Source organism: Musa acuminata, chromosome BXJ3-5, assembly GCF_036884655.1.
Source record: "Musa acuminata AAA Group cultivar baxijiao chromosome BXJ3-5, Cavendish_Baxijiao_AAA, whole genome shotgun sequence".
Lineage (NCBI taxonomy): Eukaryota > Viridiplantae > Streptophyta > Magnoliopsida > Zingiberales > Musaceae > Musa > Musa acuminata.
Window position 1 is genome coordinate 45,036,139 of NC_088353.1, and position 17,763 is coordinate 45,053,901.

General features: G+C 41.5%; 4 protein-coding genes across 4 annotated transcripts; 2 read left to right on the forward strand and 2 right to left on the reverse strand.

Annotated features, from left to right (window-relative positions):
* Window positions 1-74: 74 nt before the first annotated feature.
* LOC103986453 (protein LURP-one-related 10-like) lies at window positions 75-1,334 on the forward strand. Its single transcript, XM_065151208.1, has 3 exons — window positions 75-396; window positions 603-833; window positions 995-1,334. The coding sequence occupies exons 1-3, from the start codon at window positions 148-150 to the stop codon at window positions 1,178-1,180; spliced, it is 666 nt and encodes a 221-aa protein (XP_065007280.1). The 5' UTR covers window positions 75-147; the 3' UTR covers window positions 1,181-1,334.
* Window positions 1,335-5,706: 4,372 nt separating this feature from the next.
* LOC135638209 (transcription factor bHLH61-like) lies at window positions 5,707-7,990 on the reverse strand. The gene is made up of 4 exons (XM_065151227.1): window positions 7,787-7,990; window positions 7,060-7,167; window positions 6,752-6,922; window positions 5,707-5,981 (listed from the first exon to the last, which is right to left on the reverse strand). The coding sequence occupies exons 1-4, from the start codon at window positions 7,934-7,936 to the stop codon at window positions 5,904-5,906; spliced, it is 507 nt and encodes a 168-aa protein (XP_065007299.1). The 5' UTR covers window positions 7,937-7,990; the 3' UTR covers window positions 5,707-5,903.
* A 5,859-nt stretch (window positions 7,991-13,849) lies between these two features.
* On the forward strand, window positions 13,850-16,000 carry LOC135638208 (peroxidase 4-like). The gene is made up of 4 exons (XM_065151226.1): window positions 13,850-14,101; window positions 14,179-14,370; window positions 14,551-14,716; window positions 15,473-16,000. Exons 1-4 carry the CDS (start codon window positions 13,889-13,891, stop codon window positions 15,865-15,867), a joined length of 966 nt encoding a protein of 321 aa, XP_065007298.1. The 5' UTR covers window positions 13,850-13,888; the 3' UTR covers window positions 15,868-16,000.
* A 568-nt stretch (window positions 16,001-16,568) lies between these two features.
* LOC103986452 (uncharacterized) lies at window positions 16,569-17,147 on the reverse strand. The gene has a single exon (XM_009404475.3). The coding sequence runs from the start codon at window positions 17,145-17,147 to the stop codon at window positions 16,569-16,571; it is 579 nt and encodes a 192-aa protein (XP_009402750.3).
* Window positions 17,148-17,763: the final 616 nt, after the last annotated feature.

A 17,763-nucleotide genomic window follows, 5' to 3' on the forward strand; every position in this document is an offset into this window, starting at 1 on the left:
TCACAAAACTTGGTTAAAGCTTGTCTGTGATCACTCCCGTTAGATATAAAGAGGCCTCAACCTCAACCTCAACCTCAACCTCAACCTCGACCCGACACAAGTATCCTTCCCGTCCACCTTTCCTCCGCCGCTGCAGTTCGAATCCAAATGGCACCAATGCCGACGCTGGCAGCGTTCGATGGCCCTGTCTTGGTGGTCGGGCCGCAGTTCTGCGCTCCCCACGTCGTCGATCTCACCGTTACCAAGAAGGCCCTCAGCTTGACGGGGAACGACTTCACCGTGACGGACGTCAACGGCAACGTGGTGCTTAAGACGAAGGGCGTCTTCTTAAGCCTCCGCAATCGGCGCGTCCTCCTTGACGCCGCCGGAAATCCCCTCCTCACCCTGCAACAGAAGGTCAAACCTTTACTCTTTCTTCCCAGCAACACTGGTATGCGGTCGCAATTCTTCTGTGGCTGCTCGACAAGCGCCATCGATAGATTTGAAGTTTCGCTGCATGCTGTAGAAATCAGCTTTTATTTGTTGTTGTGATTCACTACTTGTGGAGTAGTGCTTCGGAAAGCAAAGCGGTGGTGATGATAATTACTATGATGGCCTCTCAGATTTTGACTCTGCACGGAATATGCCGAGTGTTCAGAGGAGAGAGCACAGATTCGAAAGACCTGCTGTTCAGCGTCAAGATGTCCAGCCTGCTGCAATTTTTTAAGACCAAGTTACATGTGATCATGGCTTCCAACACCAACGAGGACGCGTGTGATTTCAAGATCAAGGGGAGATACTTTCGGAGTTCATGCACCGTTCATCGCGGGGAATCCAACTCCATCGTAGCCGAAGTAAGAGAAAAAAAAAATATATATATATATATATATATATATATTTAATTCTCATCTATATCATTAGTTTTATTATCATTATTATTTTGTTTTCTTGACTGGCGCTATGTATTCTCATCATCTAATTGATGATGATGTATATTGATTTGATCTTACTGTAGATGAGACGTAAAATTACTGTGAAGAGCGTGTTACTTGGAAAGGATACGTTCAGTGTGACCGTGTATCCGAACGTGGATTACGCCTTCGTTGCATCGCTTATCCTCATTTTTGGCAAAATAAACAAAGATAGGTCTCGGCGTCAAAAACCTCATTTGACGGTGCCGTCTTTTGGTATGTTATCGTAAGATTCCTATCTTTCTTATTTATCTTTTGATAAAAATAAATAAAAAAATAAAAATAGATTGTGTGGTGTATTTTGGTACGGGCATGTATAATTAATTCTCAGATGACTGTAATATATTTTCTCTGTTATGAGCACATATATAGAATATCGTCTCATATGCTTTGTATTATCTTCTTAATAATGTTACTAGCGATCCAATAGGAGAGTACATCTCGCATCTGATGCTGATTTACCTGCTGCCATCCGATCCTCCTTCGAGAGTGAAATCTTCTTCATCGGTAAATAATAAATAGCAGCTACATCAAATCAACTTTGCCATGGTAACCTCGCAAGTAAAGTCGATAGAACGAGTTCTTACAGTTCGGTCGTCGGGATGTTACCTGTTTGTGCCATGTAGCTCCTGGATAGATCGCCAGCAGGACCAGATTCATGAACCTACTACAGGCTTCTTCCTATCGTCGTCCTCATCCAAATATCCAACATGCCGTAATCAAACAACTACATGATGATGAATGATGATCCTAATCCAAGGGGTCTACGATTAATCTACCTCCCGTAAATCACACGCCACCAAATTAATAGAAATCATAATAAAGATAAATATAGAATGATAGCTTTATTTTATATATATATATATATATGCTCTAACCCTCAATTAATGATTTAAGAATTAATCTTCATTTTTTCTCTTTCTCAAATCTATTTAAATATATATTATCTTAATAAATAAAATCATCTTTTTTCATAATAGATTCTTCGTAGCATAGCATGAAAGTTTCTCTTATCTCAAGCAATACTTCCTATTCTTCAGTATCCGACGATAGCAATCTCTCTCCGTTGATCGGACATAATGATTAGTCTCTCAGATGCATTTTGCATGACGATCTTCTTGGCAATCTTCTTCACACACCATTCTACCGAGGTAAACACATGCTAATCTCCTCAGCACCGCTTCCCTTAGGTTTTCTTGTTCTTTGCACCTTTGCATACTTCCTCCGATCTAACCCTTCATGATCAACACCTTGCTCTTCGTTGCCAATCAATATATCGGCATATACATTTCTTCTCTAATATTTGTAAACTCCACCCGTACACATGCAATGTGTACACTACATAGTCAATTCTATCACAATCCCACACTAGCACTTCCACTTCTTCCTCAGCAAGCAGCTCTTCATTGACTCATCATCCCACCGCAGGCGACCACCCTTACTCCCATTGCACGCAACCACTACTCTAGGATATTATTACCTTCCATCGTTCACTTCCTTCTCTCACCATAAGCAACCTCTTGATTGCTTCCTTCTCCGGTAGGCTCCCTCTCACAGAACATCAACGACAATGATAAATCTGATCTGACAAGCCACTTTCTCATGTTACAAGTAGATCTAATATAGCCCTTACTATACCTACAACTCTTGCTACAAACAATCTGTGCTCTAAAGTGTCATCTTCTCCCACCCTTCCTCATGCCATCTCCTTCAACACTCCAATGATTATTCCTTCATAAAATAATTGTTCCTCTTAATTAGACTCATCTTGATCAATAGCAACTTTCATCCCCTTAAACTCTTTAAAATGTGACAACATTTATCATAGCGAGCTTAATTCACCGACCTTCTATTCATAAATGATATACTAGGCTACCTCGATGACTCCCTTAACTATCCACCCAAAAATATTCAAATGCTAAAAAAAATTTAACCTCAATAGTAAATCATAATCATAAATTATAAGTACATTAAGACCATCTTATTCTCGTTAAAGTCTTCATTATTTATGGACTATGTTTGTAAACTATAAAAAGTTATTTGTAGACTTTATCTAACTCTAAGAGCCTAATATATTAAACTTGACTTATTTTTTATATCAATAGGTTTTGTTAACTTCAAATTTGACATTTCTTTATTCTTATAACAACAAAAGGAATGTAGTATATGTCTACTAGTTTATGTGGATGATATTATTATCATAGGTAATAATTTCATTGAGATTAAGTAATTCATTAAGTAATTAATAAATTGATTATCCATCAAAGACACATAAACTTTAAGTTATTTTTTGAGAGTAGAAGTACACATAAACTTTAATCATAACCAAAGTACATTCGAGATCTATTATAGAAAATAAATATATATAATGTCAAAAAAGTTGTCATCCTACTCATCTCCATTGGGTCACTCAAATTATATAATGGTAGCCCTATTACAGATTTCATACAATACCGACAAGTACTTAGTTCATTGCAGTATTTATTTTTTACATGTCCAAACATTTTATTTGTAGTCAACAAATTATCACAATTCATGTATCGACCCTCCACTATATATTGGTCGACACTAAAACATATCCTACGATATCTTAAAGGGATTTTCAATTATGGATTTCTTCTTCGTAAATACTTATAATTTCATCTCTATGCCTTCATCGATACTAATTAGATAGGTAATATTGATAAAACATTTATGCCAACCTACGTTATCTTTCTTGGAGTTAATATGATAGTCGAAGTTTCAAGAAACATAACACGATACAAGATTCACAACTGAAGTTAAATATTGAGCTATTGCTATCATCATTGTAAAACTCAACTAGATTACCAATTTACTATACTAATTTGGTATCATCTCTCAATCTACTCATACAATACACTATGATAATGTTAGTATCTAACTCGGTATTATACTCTTGTATGAAATACATTATTATCTACTTTCACTCTCGTCTGAAATATATTATTATGTTTTTCTCAAATTATCATATGTCAATTATTATCTACTTTCATTTTGTTACGAATCAAATTATCAATTATGATTATTGTTGATAATAGACATAAATATGAAATGATAATTTTAGATTTGTTATATGCTTTAATCCTAAATTAATATATAATTTTAGAATCAATCAACATTATATATATATATATATATATATATATATGCTTCACGTAATTAGAAAAAAATCTTTCTTTTAAATCTGTATTACTTTGAAATCATTATCTTTTGCCAATAAATACTTGTTAAACCACGTGCCTCCGGCCCACATGTTTGGCCGATCGCTGCTAGTTTAAACTCTACTTGGACTTCCCAAGTACATCCAGGAACTCCTCCTCCCCCCTCGTGTTGCCAAAACCAACGGCAAAAACGCAGCTACACTCAAAAAGACTCCTCAACTCTAATCTCCCACGCGCGCGCGCGCGCACGCACACACTTTGTGCTCACAATTCCGTGGGTATTCGGTTCCCCGACGGTCGCCCACCTCGGACAAAGCAACAGAGGAATCGCGAAACAGAAGGCCTCCGGTCGGTGGTTTTTGGAGTGGTCCTGCGGTTTTACCCGAGACCGGGGAGCGCCACTATCCCACATACATATATATATATATATATATACATATATAGCTATGACCCTTGCTGACCCAGTATCCACCAAAGCTCAACTCGCAAGGACTGAAATTGAACAGCGAGATCGGAATCGGTTCGGTGAAGATGAACTCCCTAAGTCATGGGTGGCTGAGCACAAACTCACGAGTATCGGTAAGATCACTACACCTTGTGCTTGCAATGGTTCATCAAATAATTTACTTTATTATTATTATTATTGCAGCAATCAATCCCCTTCATTCTGCCAACAATACTAGGAGTAGTAAAGGAACTAATTAGTTACCTCTCTAATTTCGTGTCTTACAATGTTTCGGTCCGCGTATCGACAATCTGTCGGACCGATATGTACCGCTCATATCAGACGGTATGGTTTGGTACTATAGACCTTGGTTCTAATTCTCTCTAGTAGTTGTCGATAAGCCTCGTTCGGTAATAAATAGCAGAGATCACATGTTTGTCCAAGGATTTTGTGTCCCCTACAACCATCTCCACCTCGTGGTCGATTCTATTTATTTTCGCATAAAGCACTGAATGAAAACGGCCCCCTCATTACTAGTGACTGATGCCCGACTGATAGGGAGGGAGGGAGGACCTGTACTAAAAACATAAAACTAATCTACTCGAAAACACACCTAATGACTTGGAAGTTGAAATATGAGCCCAAGAATGAGTTTGGCCCATGGACATCAGTCGCATTATTACTCTGGCTGTATACAGTGCGAGATGAGCTCAGGCAAAATGTATATGTGGCACGCATGCATGCATCATAGATTGCTTCAGGGTTATGAAATTGGTCCACGTCGGCGCAGAGGGTGGATGGGTTCTGCTGGAGTCAACCCTAAGTTGACCCACGAATGGGTGACATGTGTCCTGCATAAGCCTTGTGATCTTAAGCTCCCTCGAGACCCATTCTAAGCAACGACTAGTGGATTTATCAGGTTGGGATTGAACAAAACCCAAGTTACAGCCATGCTTCCTTCACAAGTCGGATCAGCCCTTTTCTAAGACTACCTTACTTACTTGGGATACTTCAATTCGAAACTGCGTATCGATTAACACAGGGCGACCATTAATTAATTCGGATTTTCTCGAATGAACGAACAGGAGAACAATAGAAATGTGGTTCGATAATTACGTTTACCATCTGCTTATTTATCTACTTAATAATAATCTGGCATTACACACACACGCTGTCTTTGCCATAGTAAAAGAGTTTCTTATTTGTTGCACATCTTCGAAGCCATAATAACAGAAAACTTTTGTGTCATCTGCTATCATTTTCTTATTACTGTTTTCTAAACCTCTCTTTTGCTCCGATTGTCTTCTGCTCCTGTCTTCTGCTCCCTTAACTTTCCGCGCACTTCTTAACAGCTTGCACCACTACTTGCCTCACCATCTGAGCATCCACGCTTTCATTTTGCGGCTGCGAGGCAAAGGAGAATGAATGAATGCATGCTCGAGTAGAAATCAAATCAGTTGTCTAAATTATGAGTATATACCTTTCATCGAGTATATGCGACTTAATACATCCGTGTGTTTAGCATAGTATTATTCATACTGCCCCACTCGTTATACACATTTGTGTTAATGTCCCATCGTGAGTAAATTAAATTGATCTGTGCATACCTTGTGGCAATGCATTGGAGTTTCTTCTCTATACGTATGAATGAATGCATGGCTTTGAAGTGCTGTGTTTTAAGACGAAACATATCAGTGCTGCAAACTATTATGATAGAGCTTGTTTTGTTGATGTCGTCCTTTGCGAGCCAAAGTCGAAGCATTATTGATTCACGTTGATATGGACAATCATGGCCACCTGCTATTATTACCAGCAGGAGACTTGTCGTAGTATATCTATCTTGCATTACCGGATTCATGAGAAATGTTGCACACGTGTGTAGATTATATATATTTCATAATGCAGTAACAGAAAGCTATATTGATTAGCATATTGTAAAAGCAGACATTTCTGCCAGCTGTGTGAATGACTCTTTAATAATGCGTGTGTGCATGTGCCAAGAACGCACAGGGCGTATATGACGACGATGCTTACTGGAGAAGCACCACCCGACATAAGTCACCTTAATTCCTTAATATAACATGAGAGGAGGGGTGGGGGGAGAGATGCATTAGCATTGCCGTGAGTCGAATAATAAGAAGAAGAAGACTGGTAGATGAAATTTAGCTACTTACTTCTCCTCCCACAGCTTCAAGACGAAATGAGTCAGCGCAGGAGATGCTAGCATCCAACACCTCAAGTCCAAGTGCCTCGAATGCCTCGAGAACGGAGACAAGCAATCCCGGGCAGTTCTTATCACAGAATACATTGATTAAGAAACCCTTTTCTAGGGTTTCGACAGTAACCTGCAGAGATGTAGAGTGAGGTAAAATGTTTGATCGACTATGATTTACTCCACAGGTCTGTGGCGAATAATGTATACGAATTATGAACAGGGGTTTACTGATGAAGTAACTAGCTGTAATCATATCAGAAGAGGTACCATGGGCAAGCAGCTTTCTTCCGCGAGATCTCGCTTGCATGCTTCGATGTTTTGCTTCAACTCTTCAATATATTTCAACGCATCTACTATAATAGATGCTTTGCTTGGCTACGAGGAAGAGGCAGCAAGAAAAAGGAGCATTAGATGATGCTATAAGTGTATTACCGAGTGCGGAACGCATCGGCTATACATCAGTGGAGCAGTGGATGGGTACTAATCGTACGCTTGAAACTTATTAATTATAACCTACAGACAACGCATTTCGAATACGGATGTTGAGAGAGAGAGAGAGAAGGAAAAAAAAATATATAGAGGAGAAAGTAGTGGTTGATTATCTTCATAATTTGTTTAAGCGGCAGGTGCTTCCGATCTTGTTTTCTGCTCAGTTTCGCTCGCTTTCCGATGTTTTCTTAATATTTTCTGGTCCGAAAAAATCTAGAAATGTAAGGAAAGAATTCTCATACAAGAATTGCCAAGTAATATCTTTTGCTCAGAGTTGTAGGTGGCAATGTCAAAAGGTTGGCAGCAAGAAACCACAGCATAATATCTGTTCCTCTTGCATGACATAGGACAAAATCTGAAGGCCACGAAATCCAGAGTAGGGTCGTCATTGAGCAAACAAAAAAAAAAACTAATAGCTTTAGAACATGATCGGAAGCGCGGCTGCACGAATACATCAAGAATCAAAATGTTAATCATCTCGAAATCAAAGCACACCACTACGCACCGCGCTAGAGTTGGTAACAGAACGAAGAAGCTGCAGCCTCTCATGCAGAACCCCTTTCTTTTGCTCCCTCGATGTCATCTTTCTCTTTCGCTTCCCTCCCTCCGCGCTTTTGTGGGTAGGATTGCTCGGAGGAGGGAGGAGCTCTCGCATCCTTATATTCGTCACCTACAGTGTTCCCGAGACACTGTTAGGTGATAAACTAGGTAGGGGTCATGAATTACCAAACCTAATCCACTTGGAATCTTACATGAGTGCCGGACCGTTTCTGCCATGAAAATATAGTTCCTTTTGGATAACCTGTACATTTAACATACAGACAAACTTGGTTGACCTTTTGGATAACCTGTACATTTAACATACATACATAGTTCCTTTTAGATAACCATGGGGACATTGCTCCTCGTTGCTGAGCTGTTTTCTTTTTTCCTGCTCACACTTGGTTGACCTTGGAAAATGATCACTGTACTGCCGCATCCAAGCGATGAATAATTGTCATCCTTTCTTCTATCGCATTGCTATCATCTGGTTCGTTGACATCGGGTACATTTAGTAGTAGGGGTAAGTCTGACATGAAATTGACATCGGGTACGTACGCAGGTTACTTCGTGTACGCCATGCATCCATTCTAGGCAATTATCTTCTTTGTTACGGAAGAAGAACGTACGGTTATTCTGATGTATTAATCTTTCACAGTTTTGGCCATCTTCACCGAACCAATATAGTGGAAAACATACATTAGCTAATAGTCCAAGCATTACTTTTGTCACGCCAAACATTCTATTGCTTCAGAAAACAAGGAAATCCCATGGTGAAACTAAACCGGTACCATATGTCAACAAGGTCGACATCGCGTTCCCCCCATGGAACTGCTGCTTGTTTGGCTTATCAACACCATTAACTCTGCGTGTCCCCCCACAGCAGCAATAATTGCAGCAATTATAACTAGCGAACCCATCTACTACTCGAGAATCTTCGAGTGCCAGTATCCATACATCCGCCCTGTTCGAATCATTCATTAGAAACGAGGAGAAGGATGCTAGCAAGAGTGCTGTGGGGAGCTCATAATGCTTGTAAATTGCCTGATGCATGCACACAAGAGGATGGTTAGCAGCAAGCAGAAACTTGGTCCAAAATGCTAAGCACCCACGAACAATCAGTGGTTATAATAACGAGTATGGGGTAGCGCGGAAAGAAGGAGAGGAATCTGATGCGGTGCTCGTGATAGGGGCAGAATGGAAAGCGTCAAGGGGAGGTTGTTTGGGCGTGGCGAGGAGGACCTTTGTGGGCAAGGCGACGCCTGTTTTGGATCTTGTTTGCCACGATGAGTTGTGAATGCCTCCAAGTATCCCTCACGGGTTTCGTCAGCTTGAAATCGCCAGGAATTATTATGACAACATTCGAAATGATTAAATTCCCTGAGAAAATAATTAAAAAAAAAGAATAATTACTTTTAAAAATATCTAAAATATTATTTAGAATGTAATATTTCAAAACAAAAAGAAAGAAAGAAAGAAATGGTTGCATTTGCTACGATTCCATGTACTTTCAATTATAGATCTTTTAGATCATCTTTTAAATTGTTTGTTAAGGCTAACTCTTGTTTTACGGGTGTCGATAGGTGATGTGTGTTCCAAACGTTGCTAACTCTCGGCAAATATGTCACTTCCAAACTAAATCGTCAGACATATTCGTAGCACAACCACCACTCGGTGAATTAACATTCCGAGTCTAAATCTCTCCCCTTGTTTATTTATGCACGAGTTTTATTTAGTTCTCATGGATTTCTAGGAAAAAAGATATGCCAGTCTAGTAGTAGATAAACAACATTTGTAGGCGACCAATTAAACTAAGGATCATTCGAATGAGGATTAATGCATTACTAAAACCTGAAAAGCACTCACAGCAAGTTATCGGACGGTAATAGTCGTATGTCGGGCGTGAACACAACGGATCGATTCAACGTACTTAAATTCTAAAGATCAATTGTACTTGGAACATAAGAGCATGCATGCACTGTGCCAACAAAACTATTGTCGCTACGATCGGCTGACTATAAAAAAAAATAGCATCGTAGTCATTGTGTTCCAACCAGAAGATGCAGAATCTTTAGCTGATGGAACTGGTCCTCGGTCTAACAAACTCTCGGCACAAGATTCATCACAGCAAATATATCAGTCATTTTCAACTAGTATTGTATGCATTATGTCGCAAACATAAGGAAAATGAAAACAGAAGAAATAATAATAATAATAATAATAATAATAATAATAATAATAATAATAATAATAATAATAATAATAATAATCATCATCATCATCATCATCATCATCATCATAATAATAATAATAAATAATAATAATAATACTTGAGTAATGTACAAAGTATACGTATACACCTTGTTGTTGCCTTGATGTTATCAACCTTAGAGTCGACATGGTTTAATTCAGTCTTGAAGGCACAAGTTGGTCCATGAGGCCCACAGGGGTTATGTGGGGGCGATCTGAGTGGGGAGCAAACCAAGTTGGTGCGACCAAAGGTGTTGCTTGTTCGTGGAGAGCGAATTCGACGTTGCCTCATGATGCGCTTTAGCCTTATCAAGGTTTCTTCATAAATAATCAACATCGACGATGATGTTCCCTATCTAACCCCTATGATGGTAAAATTAATAGAGAATTAAAAATAGTCTAGTCGCTCCCCTTAAGTCTTTGGGGTTGACTTTTATACTTGAGCGGTCGATGGAGTGAGGCTGACAATGGATTAAGGTGCCCCTTATGTCGTCCAGGAGCTTATTAATATCGATAGTTGGTGGGCATACCTCCCTGTGGGTGGCATCAAGAAAAAATGACTACCAAAGTATTGTTTGTCAAGGCTAGTGCCTATCTGGGATAAGCAGGAAATAGTCCCTTGCACCAGACATAAAAAAAAAAGAGAAGAAGAAAAAACTATATCACGCCACATGGATTAATGTCCTTTATCGAAGACTAGTGGGTTAATGCATCCTAAGATGGATGGACTAGTGCAACCCTCCCGGAGATCAAGACATGCAGAGATGGATTGTGCTCCTACCGAGGACTACAAAGGAAAAGCAGATGCTCTTTCGACAACGTCATTACCTAGATGACAGTTCTTGAATGAGTTGATAACGTCATACTTGAAAGATTCAAGCATCGGCGATGCCGATTAGGATACGGATGTATGTGTAGCTCATGTAGTGTGTGTGTGTATATACTTACAGATGGCGACACGAAGATGTCGCAGTAGAATAGGCTAAAGATCTCGTGACGATGCCAGGTCAGTGGGTGGTGGATGGAAGCAATTCATGGTTTCGTTGTGTGAGCACTCCTATCTCCTTGTGGCTCGGTGGGTTGTCAGCATGCCATTTAGGACAAACCATGCACGTACTCTTTGGATTCACGTGTCTCCACTTGTACTCATTGGCATGCAACAATCCACTAATTCACTTCTCAAGGGGTTTGTTTATCCTCGGCGCAGCGCAGATATTTGTTTGGCCACAAATTAAGTTCAGCAAAATATGAACTCACACACAATCAAACCATTGTTCTTGGAGAAATGGATACTGGTCTCGAGCAAACAACTACTTGTGCAGCATGTCAACTATATATCTCGATAGATTCAATCAACTACATTTTCTGTAGCTACCTGTGATCAACATGAATTTTGAATTGGATCTCTGCAAGGAGAACAAATTTTCCACATCCTCAAGTTATGTCTCAAATAATATATATATATATATATATATATATATATATATATATATATATATATATATATATATAGATATATATGTTCGGTTGGAGTTTGGGATTATGATGCTAGTTACGAAGGTTTTGGGAACATAGGCGTTGTGTTATCCGGCCCTGGCCTTGTGAACTTGCCTTCTTTTGGCCCATGGATCATCTTCCATTTTCTTTTTCCACTGTGCACATTTAAGCAGGCTAGCTAGTCAATGATCGCCTATGTTCCCACGTTTAACAGGCGGCTAACTTGGCGGGGTACTGTGAATCGAGTCTGTGTTTTGTGACATGTTCAGCAAGTTGTGTTTCTATTGATCATTTCACCGATCGACGCGGGCAGGCCAATGATTGCTACGCACAAGCGGTAGAACATCATGAGCATGCATGTGGAACGATCGACGCATGGGAAGAAATCAAATCACCTACAACTTTTTCATGCATCCTAAGGCTTGATTGAGACGCAAGCAAGTGGCGACCAGTGTTGTATCTTGTCCTTGTCCTTCTCTCTCATGTCGTTGTGGGATTCATGACTATTAGGAAATGCGATGTAGTGGAGATGGTAAGATATGGTCGACCCCATTTGGATTGCATGATCCACCGAATTAAATGATTGATCACAACCTTTGCACTCGATTAGTTCATAAGTCACGTAGCTTCAATATGATAATACTTTATTAACTAACTCTTTGAGAAAGAATCAATCATCTATTTATTCTACTTTTTTCAAAAGTGATCATCCATTCCTATGATTAAAAAATAAATTAAGCAAATGCTACAGCCAACATAACATAGGCAATGTTGATGATTTTTCATGCTGCTGGGTGTTCGCTTATAATTGAAGGGCCCACGTGGTGGTGAAGTCGCGGATTAGCAAAATGAGGGTCTATGATCTCAATAACATGAGCTTTTCTTTGAGTTAGGTCCATAATTTGGATCGTATGTGAGAGAACTCTTACCTTGCCGAGAGTATATAACATCTAGTAGATTTCCTAATTCAAGATGAGTATAGTATATAACATGTAGATCCATATTATTGCTTTTATCGAATTGAACGACGATAGTGGATTCTCCATCATCTCGGTCTTGAATCCTTTCGTCGTCACCTATACATGACGAGAGTACACCAAACTATAAATAAATTATTTGATCCCATAGTAATATTATCAAACTATAAATAAATTATTTGATCCGATAGCAACATGACGCCAACAACTTTTCCAGGCTTTTGGATTGGACACGACACTGTTTATTTCTTCGAAAAGGAAATATATTAAAAGATTAAAGAACACTTACAAAATGCTCCACTGATCCTATTACTTGAGATGGTGCTTTGTGGTTTTTAACATGCATGCTAGGAAACAGCATCGAAATCACAGTTAGCTCACTTACTGTGTTGTTGTAAGGCCAAATGACATGCTCGATGGCCTTCTTGTACACAAATCATGAGCTATTCTGAACGCAGAGTTAGCAGACACAGCATGTGCTGCAGTCTGCTTCCTTACTCGAAAAGTCAAAGCACGTACAATCAAAATAATGCACGTCCTTCACAGATGTTCAACATTGTGAATCATTTGAATGAAAGCTGTTCGACACAGACAAGTTCAAATATCCCGTGATTGTAGCCAAGAATCAATAATAATAAAAAGGGCGTTAGGTGTGCTCGTATCATTCATTACCCCATTTGTTACAGGATGGTGATTAATGCACAGGTACACTTCATTTCTAAGGATGACGATGACATGCCCTTTCGTCACGAGTGTTTGTTCGACCTTGTCACTCCTTTCAAAAGCACAAGGAACGAAAGAAATAGACCTACGTCTCTCTCTCTCTCTCTCTCCTGCATATGTTTTTACGAAGAGGAAAAGGGACGGTTCCTTTCCGGTCTCTCTTCCATCATGTCAAAGTGCCTAACCCTAACTAAGAAAAGGCAAAAAAGCCGCCATCATAGATGATAAGATAACCTCGATCGATTTAAGCAAGAGCTGGCCCGTGTCACATTTTCTATTACCTACCTACCGCTTAATTTGCTGTCTCCTACTTGAAAAAGAAACGACTGTTTCTTCATCCACTTACAAAGTCAAACAAGCCGGCCATCCTTCCACAGACACCACTACTGTAGCTTACCCCTTCCAAAACCCACCCAGACACAGATGAATCACTCTCCGAGCTGATTAATCATCTCCCACGTCCTCTCTATCGTTTGATTCCATGCAGACCATTCCAACGCAGTAGGTATGACGAGCAGCCGTCACGAAAGCAACACCCGCTTGCGCATCCCTATATATGTCGACCGGATGCTTGTGGCCCGGCCATCACAAGTGCTTTCTGTGCAGTCGTCCTTCCAGCCATGGCTTCCTCTTCCAAGGTCTTTGCTCCTTTAGCGTTGTTTCTTCTTCTCCTTCTCGGCAGCACCGCTGCGGAGCTATCCACAAACTTTTACTCGTCGTCGTGCCCCAGGCTCTCTAGCACCGTGAAATCCGTTGTCCGGTCTGCTATCTCCAAAGAGAAGCGGTTGGGCGCTTCCATCCTGCGCCTCTTCTTTCATGACTGCTTCGTTCTCGTAATGTTCTATTACCCAAACAACAACAGCTAGCTTTTCGCTATTCTTTGGCCCTGATTTATAATGTGCGTGCACAGGGGTGCGATGCGTCAGTGCTGTTAGATGACACGCCCACCTTTCAAGGGGAGAAGACCGCCAAGCCTAACAACAATTCCTTGAGGGGGTTCGAAGTCATAGACCAGATCAAGAATGCGGTGGAGAAGGCGTGCCCGGGGGTGGTGTCTTGTGCGGATATTTTGGCGGTTGCTTCAAGAGACTCGGTGGTCATTGTGGGTAGCACTCATCATCATCAGGGTTTCACCTATATATATATATATATATATATATATATATATATATATATATATATATATATATATATATATATATATATATATATATATATATATATATATATATATATATATATATTTGGCCATGTCAGTTGACCGAAGCGCTTTGTTTTGCAGCTCGGAGGGCCTTACTGGGATGTGAAGTTGGGGAGAAGGGACTCGAGGAAAGCAAGCTTTTCTAAAGCTAACAAAGATATCCCCCCGCCAACCCTATCACTGAGCAAGCTTATCTCCAAGTTTTCAGCCAAGGGCCTTTCAACTAAAGACATGGTTGCACTCTCCGGTAAGGATCCGGACAACCAAGCTTATAAATTGCTCGATTCAGCTACAGTAATGCAGAGTGGTAGGGGCCTTAATTCTTGAAATTAAATTCAGATGCATCGGATTAAGCGTACCATGCGTCAAATTGCTCAGATTATATAAGGACCACTGATGTATCTAACATGAACTGCACACAGAATCAATCTGCGTTGCGTTTGAGGTGTTGTAGTCTCTATCTCGTACGTCCCCATTTACAGCCACCCCAACCCCACAGCTAGGGGCTGAGAGGTCTCACTCTGCACTTGACACGTGAACAAGTGACGAAGATCATTCGAATTTTGCTTTTCGACGCAGAAAAAGAAAAGACAGGAGGAATCTGCGATCAAAGGTCGCGAGATTATTAATTCGACATCGGTTGATGGAGACAAAGACAGGAAATTGAATCGGCTACTGGAACAGACACTTTCTTACGATGGGCTTCGCTTTCCTGACCAAATTATTGGAGACTGGGGAGCCACATACCCCGGAATTAATTACAACTCACGATTATTACTTGCATAGGCCGAGAGAAATAAGAGCGTAGCTGTTTTTACGTAATCACATGGAAGGTTGGTTTCCTATGTTGTCCAAAGGTCAATAGCTCTTGCTGTAGGGGGACCTTAGTTAGGTCCTCGATTATAGTTTTGACTGAGTCGGTGGAGTCAGCATGAGGGTTGGGCTGAGTAGGTAGGTTGATCCACGAACGACATTTTTGATTTGGTTCCTTCTCCCGCTGCAGGTGCACACACGATTGGGCAAGCACGGTGCACCTCCTTCCGTGGTCACATCTACAACGACACCAACATAGACGCCTCCTTCGCCAAGACCAGGCGGTCCAACTGCCCTCGTACCACCGGCTCCGGGGACAACAATCTGGCGCCGCTGGACCTGCGGACCCCCACCCACTTCGACAACTCCTACTACAACAATCTCATCAACTTCCAGGGTCTCCTGCACACGGATCAACAGCTCTACAACATCAGTGGCTTCATCAGCTCCGTGGTCAAGGCCTACAGCGGCAGCACCCACACCTTCTTCTCCGACTTCGTATCCGGGATGATCAACATGGGAGATATCAGACCCCTCACGGGTTCCGAGGGCGAGATCAGGAGGAGCTGCAGGAAGATCAATTGATTAATCCACTACCGTGTTTTGTGTGCAATTTGTAGCAGCGCCACGCTGCATGCGTTTCCTGCGCGAATGTGTCTTCCGCGTCGAGTTTAACCTATTTCTTAAGATCATCAATAAAGTATCGTCTTATCCACCATGTAATAATAAGTTTAATGTACTTTCCAGTTTTAATTCCTATAAATTAAATCAAGAACACCCTATACAAACAGTTGAGATGGCCGAGTTTGTCTAAGGCGTCAGATTAAGGTTCTGGTCCGAAAGGGCGTGGGTTCAAATCCCACTCTCAACACTTGGTTTAATCTTTTTGAAAGTAGGTGCTCTTAACCAAATTCGCTTGCGCGACCAGTGAGAGAACATAATTGTCGGATAAATTACAATTGTCATAAATAACAGCTCCACGATGGCCGAATTCCAGAACGCGACGAGCATCAAACTCCCCCACCACTCGAACAAGTCATTTTTGTAGAGACGGCCGACGACTTGACGCAACACCCCAACAGAACAGATGAAACGAGGCGGCAGCTGCATGAAACATCTCTCGGACTGACCCTAAACATACTTAGATTAAGGCAGATGAGAAAAAGGATGACAGCAACCTACATGTGACCAGTCGCCGCATAGCTTATTATAGTAGTGGGATGAGGCAGCTGATAGATACTGTGCAGTTTTAAACTGGGACGACATGCACGAACAGTGGTGACACCTCAACCAAATCTCTCGAGGACCGATTTCTTCTGACGATCACGGCGTCGACGGAACAGACTAAGGCGGGGAATCCGTTGGAGTCGGAAGCACAGGATGGATCCACCAGCCGCTTCTTCATCATCCGGTACTCTGGAAGAGAAGGAATGCTTCTGCCGAGAATCCGAGGATCCCAATCGAGAGAAGGGGGACGATGGTAACGATGACACTGGCGACTTGGGCATCGGCGGATGCGGCATGCATGGCTTCCTTAGAGTGAGCCTTCGGAATAAGGTGGCCAGGTAGCTGAATGACCTAGATGACTTTCGTTGCTTCTTGGCGGCCATAGTCTTCCTGGGGTGGTGGTAGTAGGTGGGTGGCGGGGTGAGGGGCGGGAGTTGTGAGGCGGCAAAGGTGGCTTTGGGGGTTCCCGGCTGCGACTCCCACACGAAGGGCACCGAGGCTGCTGCGACTCCATGGTAGACCCTGAAGGAAGGGGTGGCGGACAAGGAGTTTTCCTTGGAGAGTAGCCTGGCGTAGAACGTGCCCTCTTGCTTGATGCGGATAGGGCTCAGGGGACTGCCTGAGCTTTTGGCGAGCATTTCGTGGCTGGCTTGGATTTGAGTGCCGTCGGTAGCGCTACCGAACAAGGAGACCGGCCGGCTTAAAAAAGGACTAGGCGATCGATCCATACGCGTTGGAATCAAGCGACGATCAATGCATGGTCCTGTTTGCGGAGAAACCTAACTTCCTTGATATTAATTAGCGCTACTGCACACGCGCTGCTCCTGCCTCCTATTCACTCGTAGACGTTCGCCAAAACTGGATGATACATTGGAACACAAGAACGATTCATTGTGACCCAAGGTTGTATAATTTGCCTATTTCGTGCTGTCTGCAATTGATTTTGCCTCTCTAACCCTTTTTCTCCATGAATTCCGATGGTACATTTGAGAAGCTGGTGGTGATGATAATTAAAAACTGGGCTATTAGCCGATTGCGGTGGATTTCCCCTTTAGATCACGATCCGATGTTTATTGAAATGGTGGATTTCCCCTTTAGATTACGATCCGATCCTTATTGAAATGGTGCCTTGGTGGGGAACCTAAGACAAAGCAAGGAAGTAAAAGCGTGCTGCTGTCTTGTGCACCAACAAGGAACATGTATGCCATCATCAGGATGTTACCATATATCCCTTTCGAGCATTGGTCCAATCAG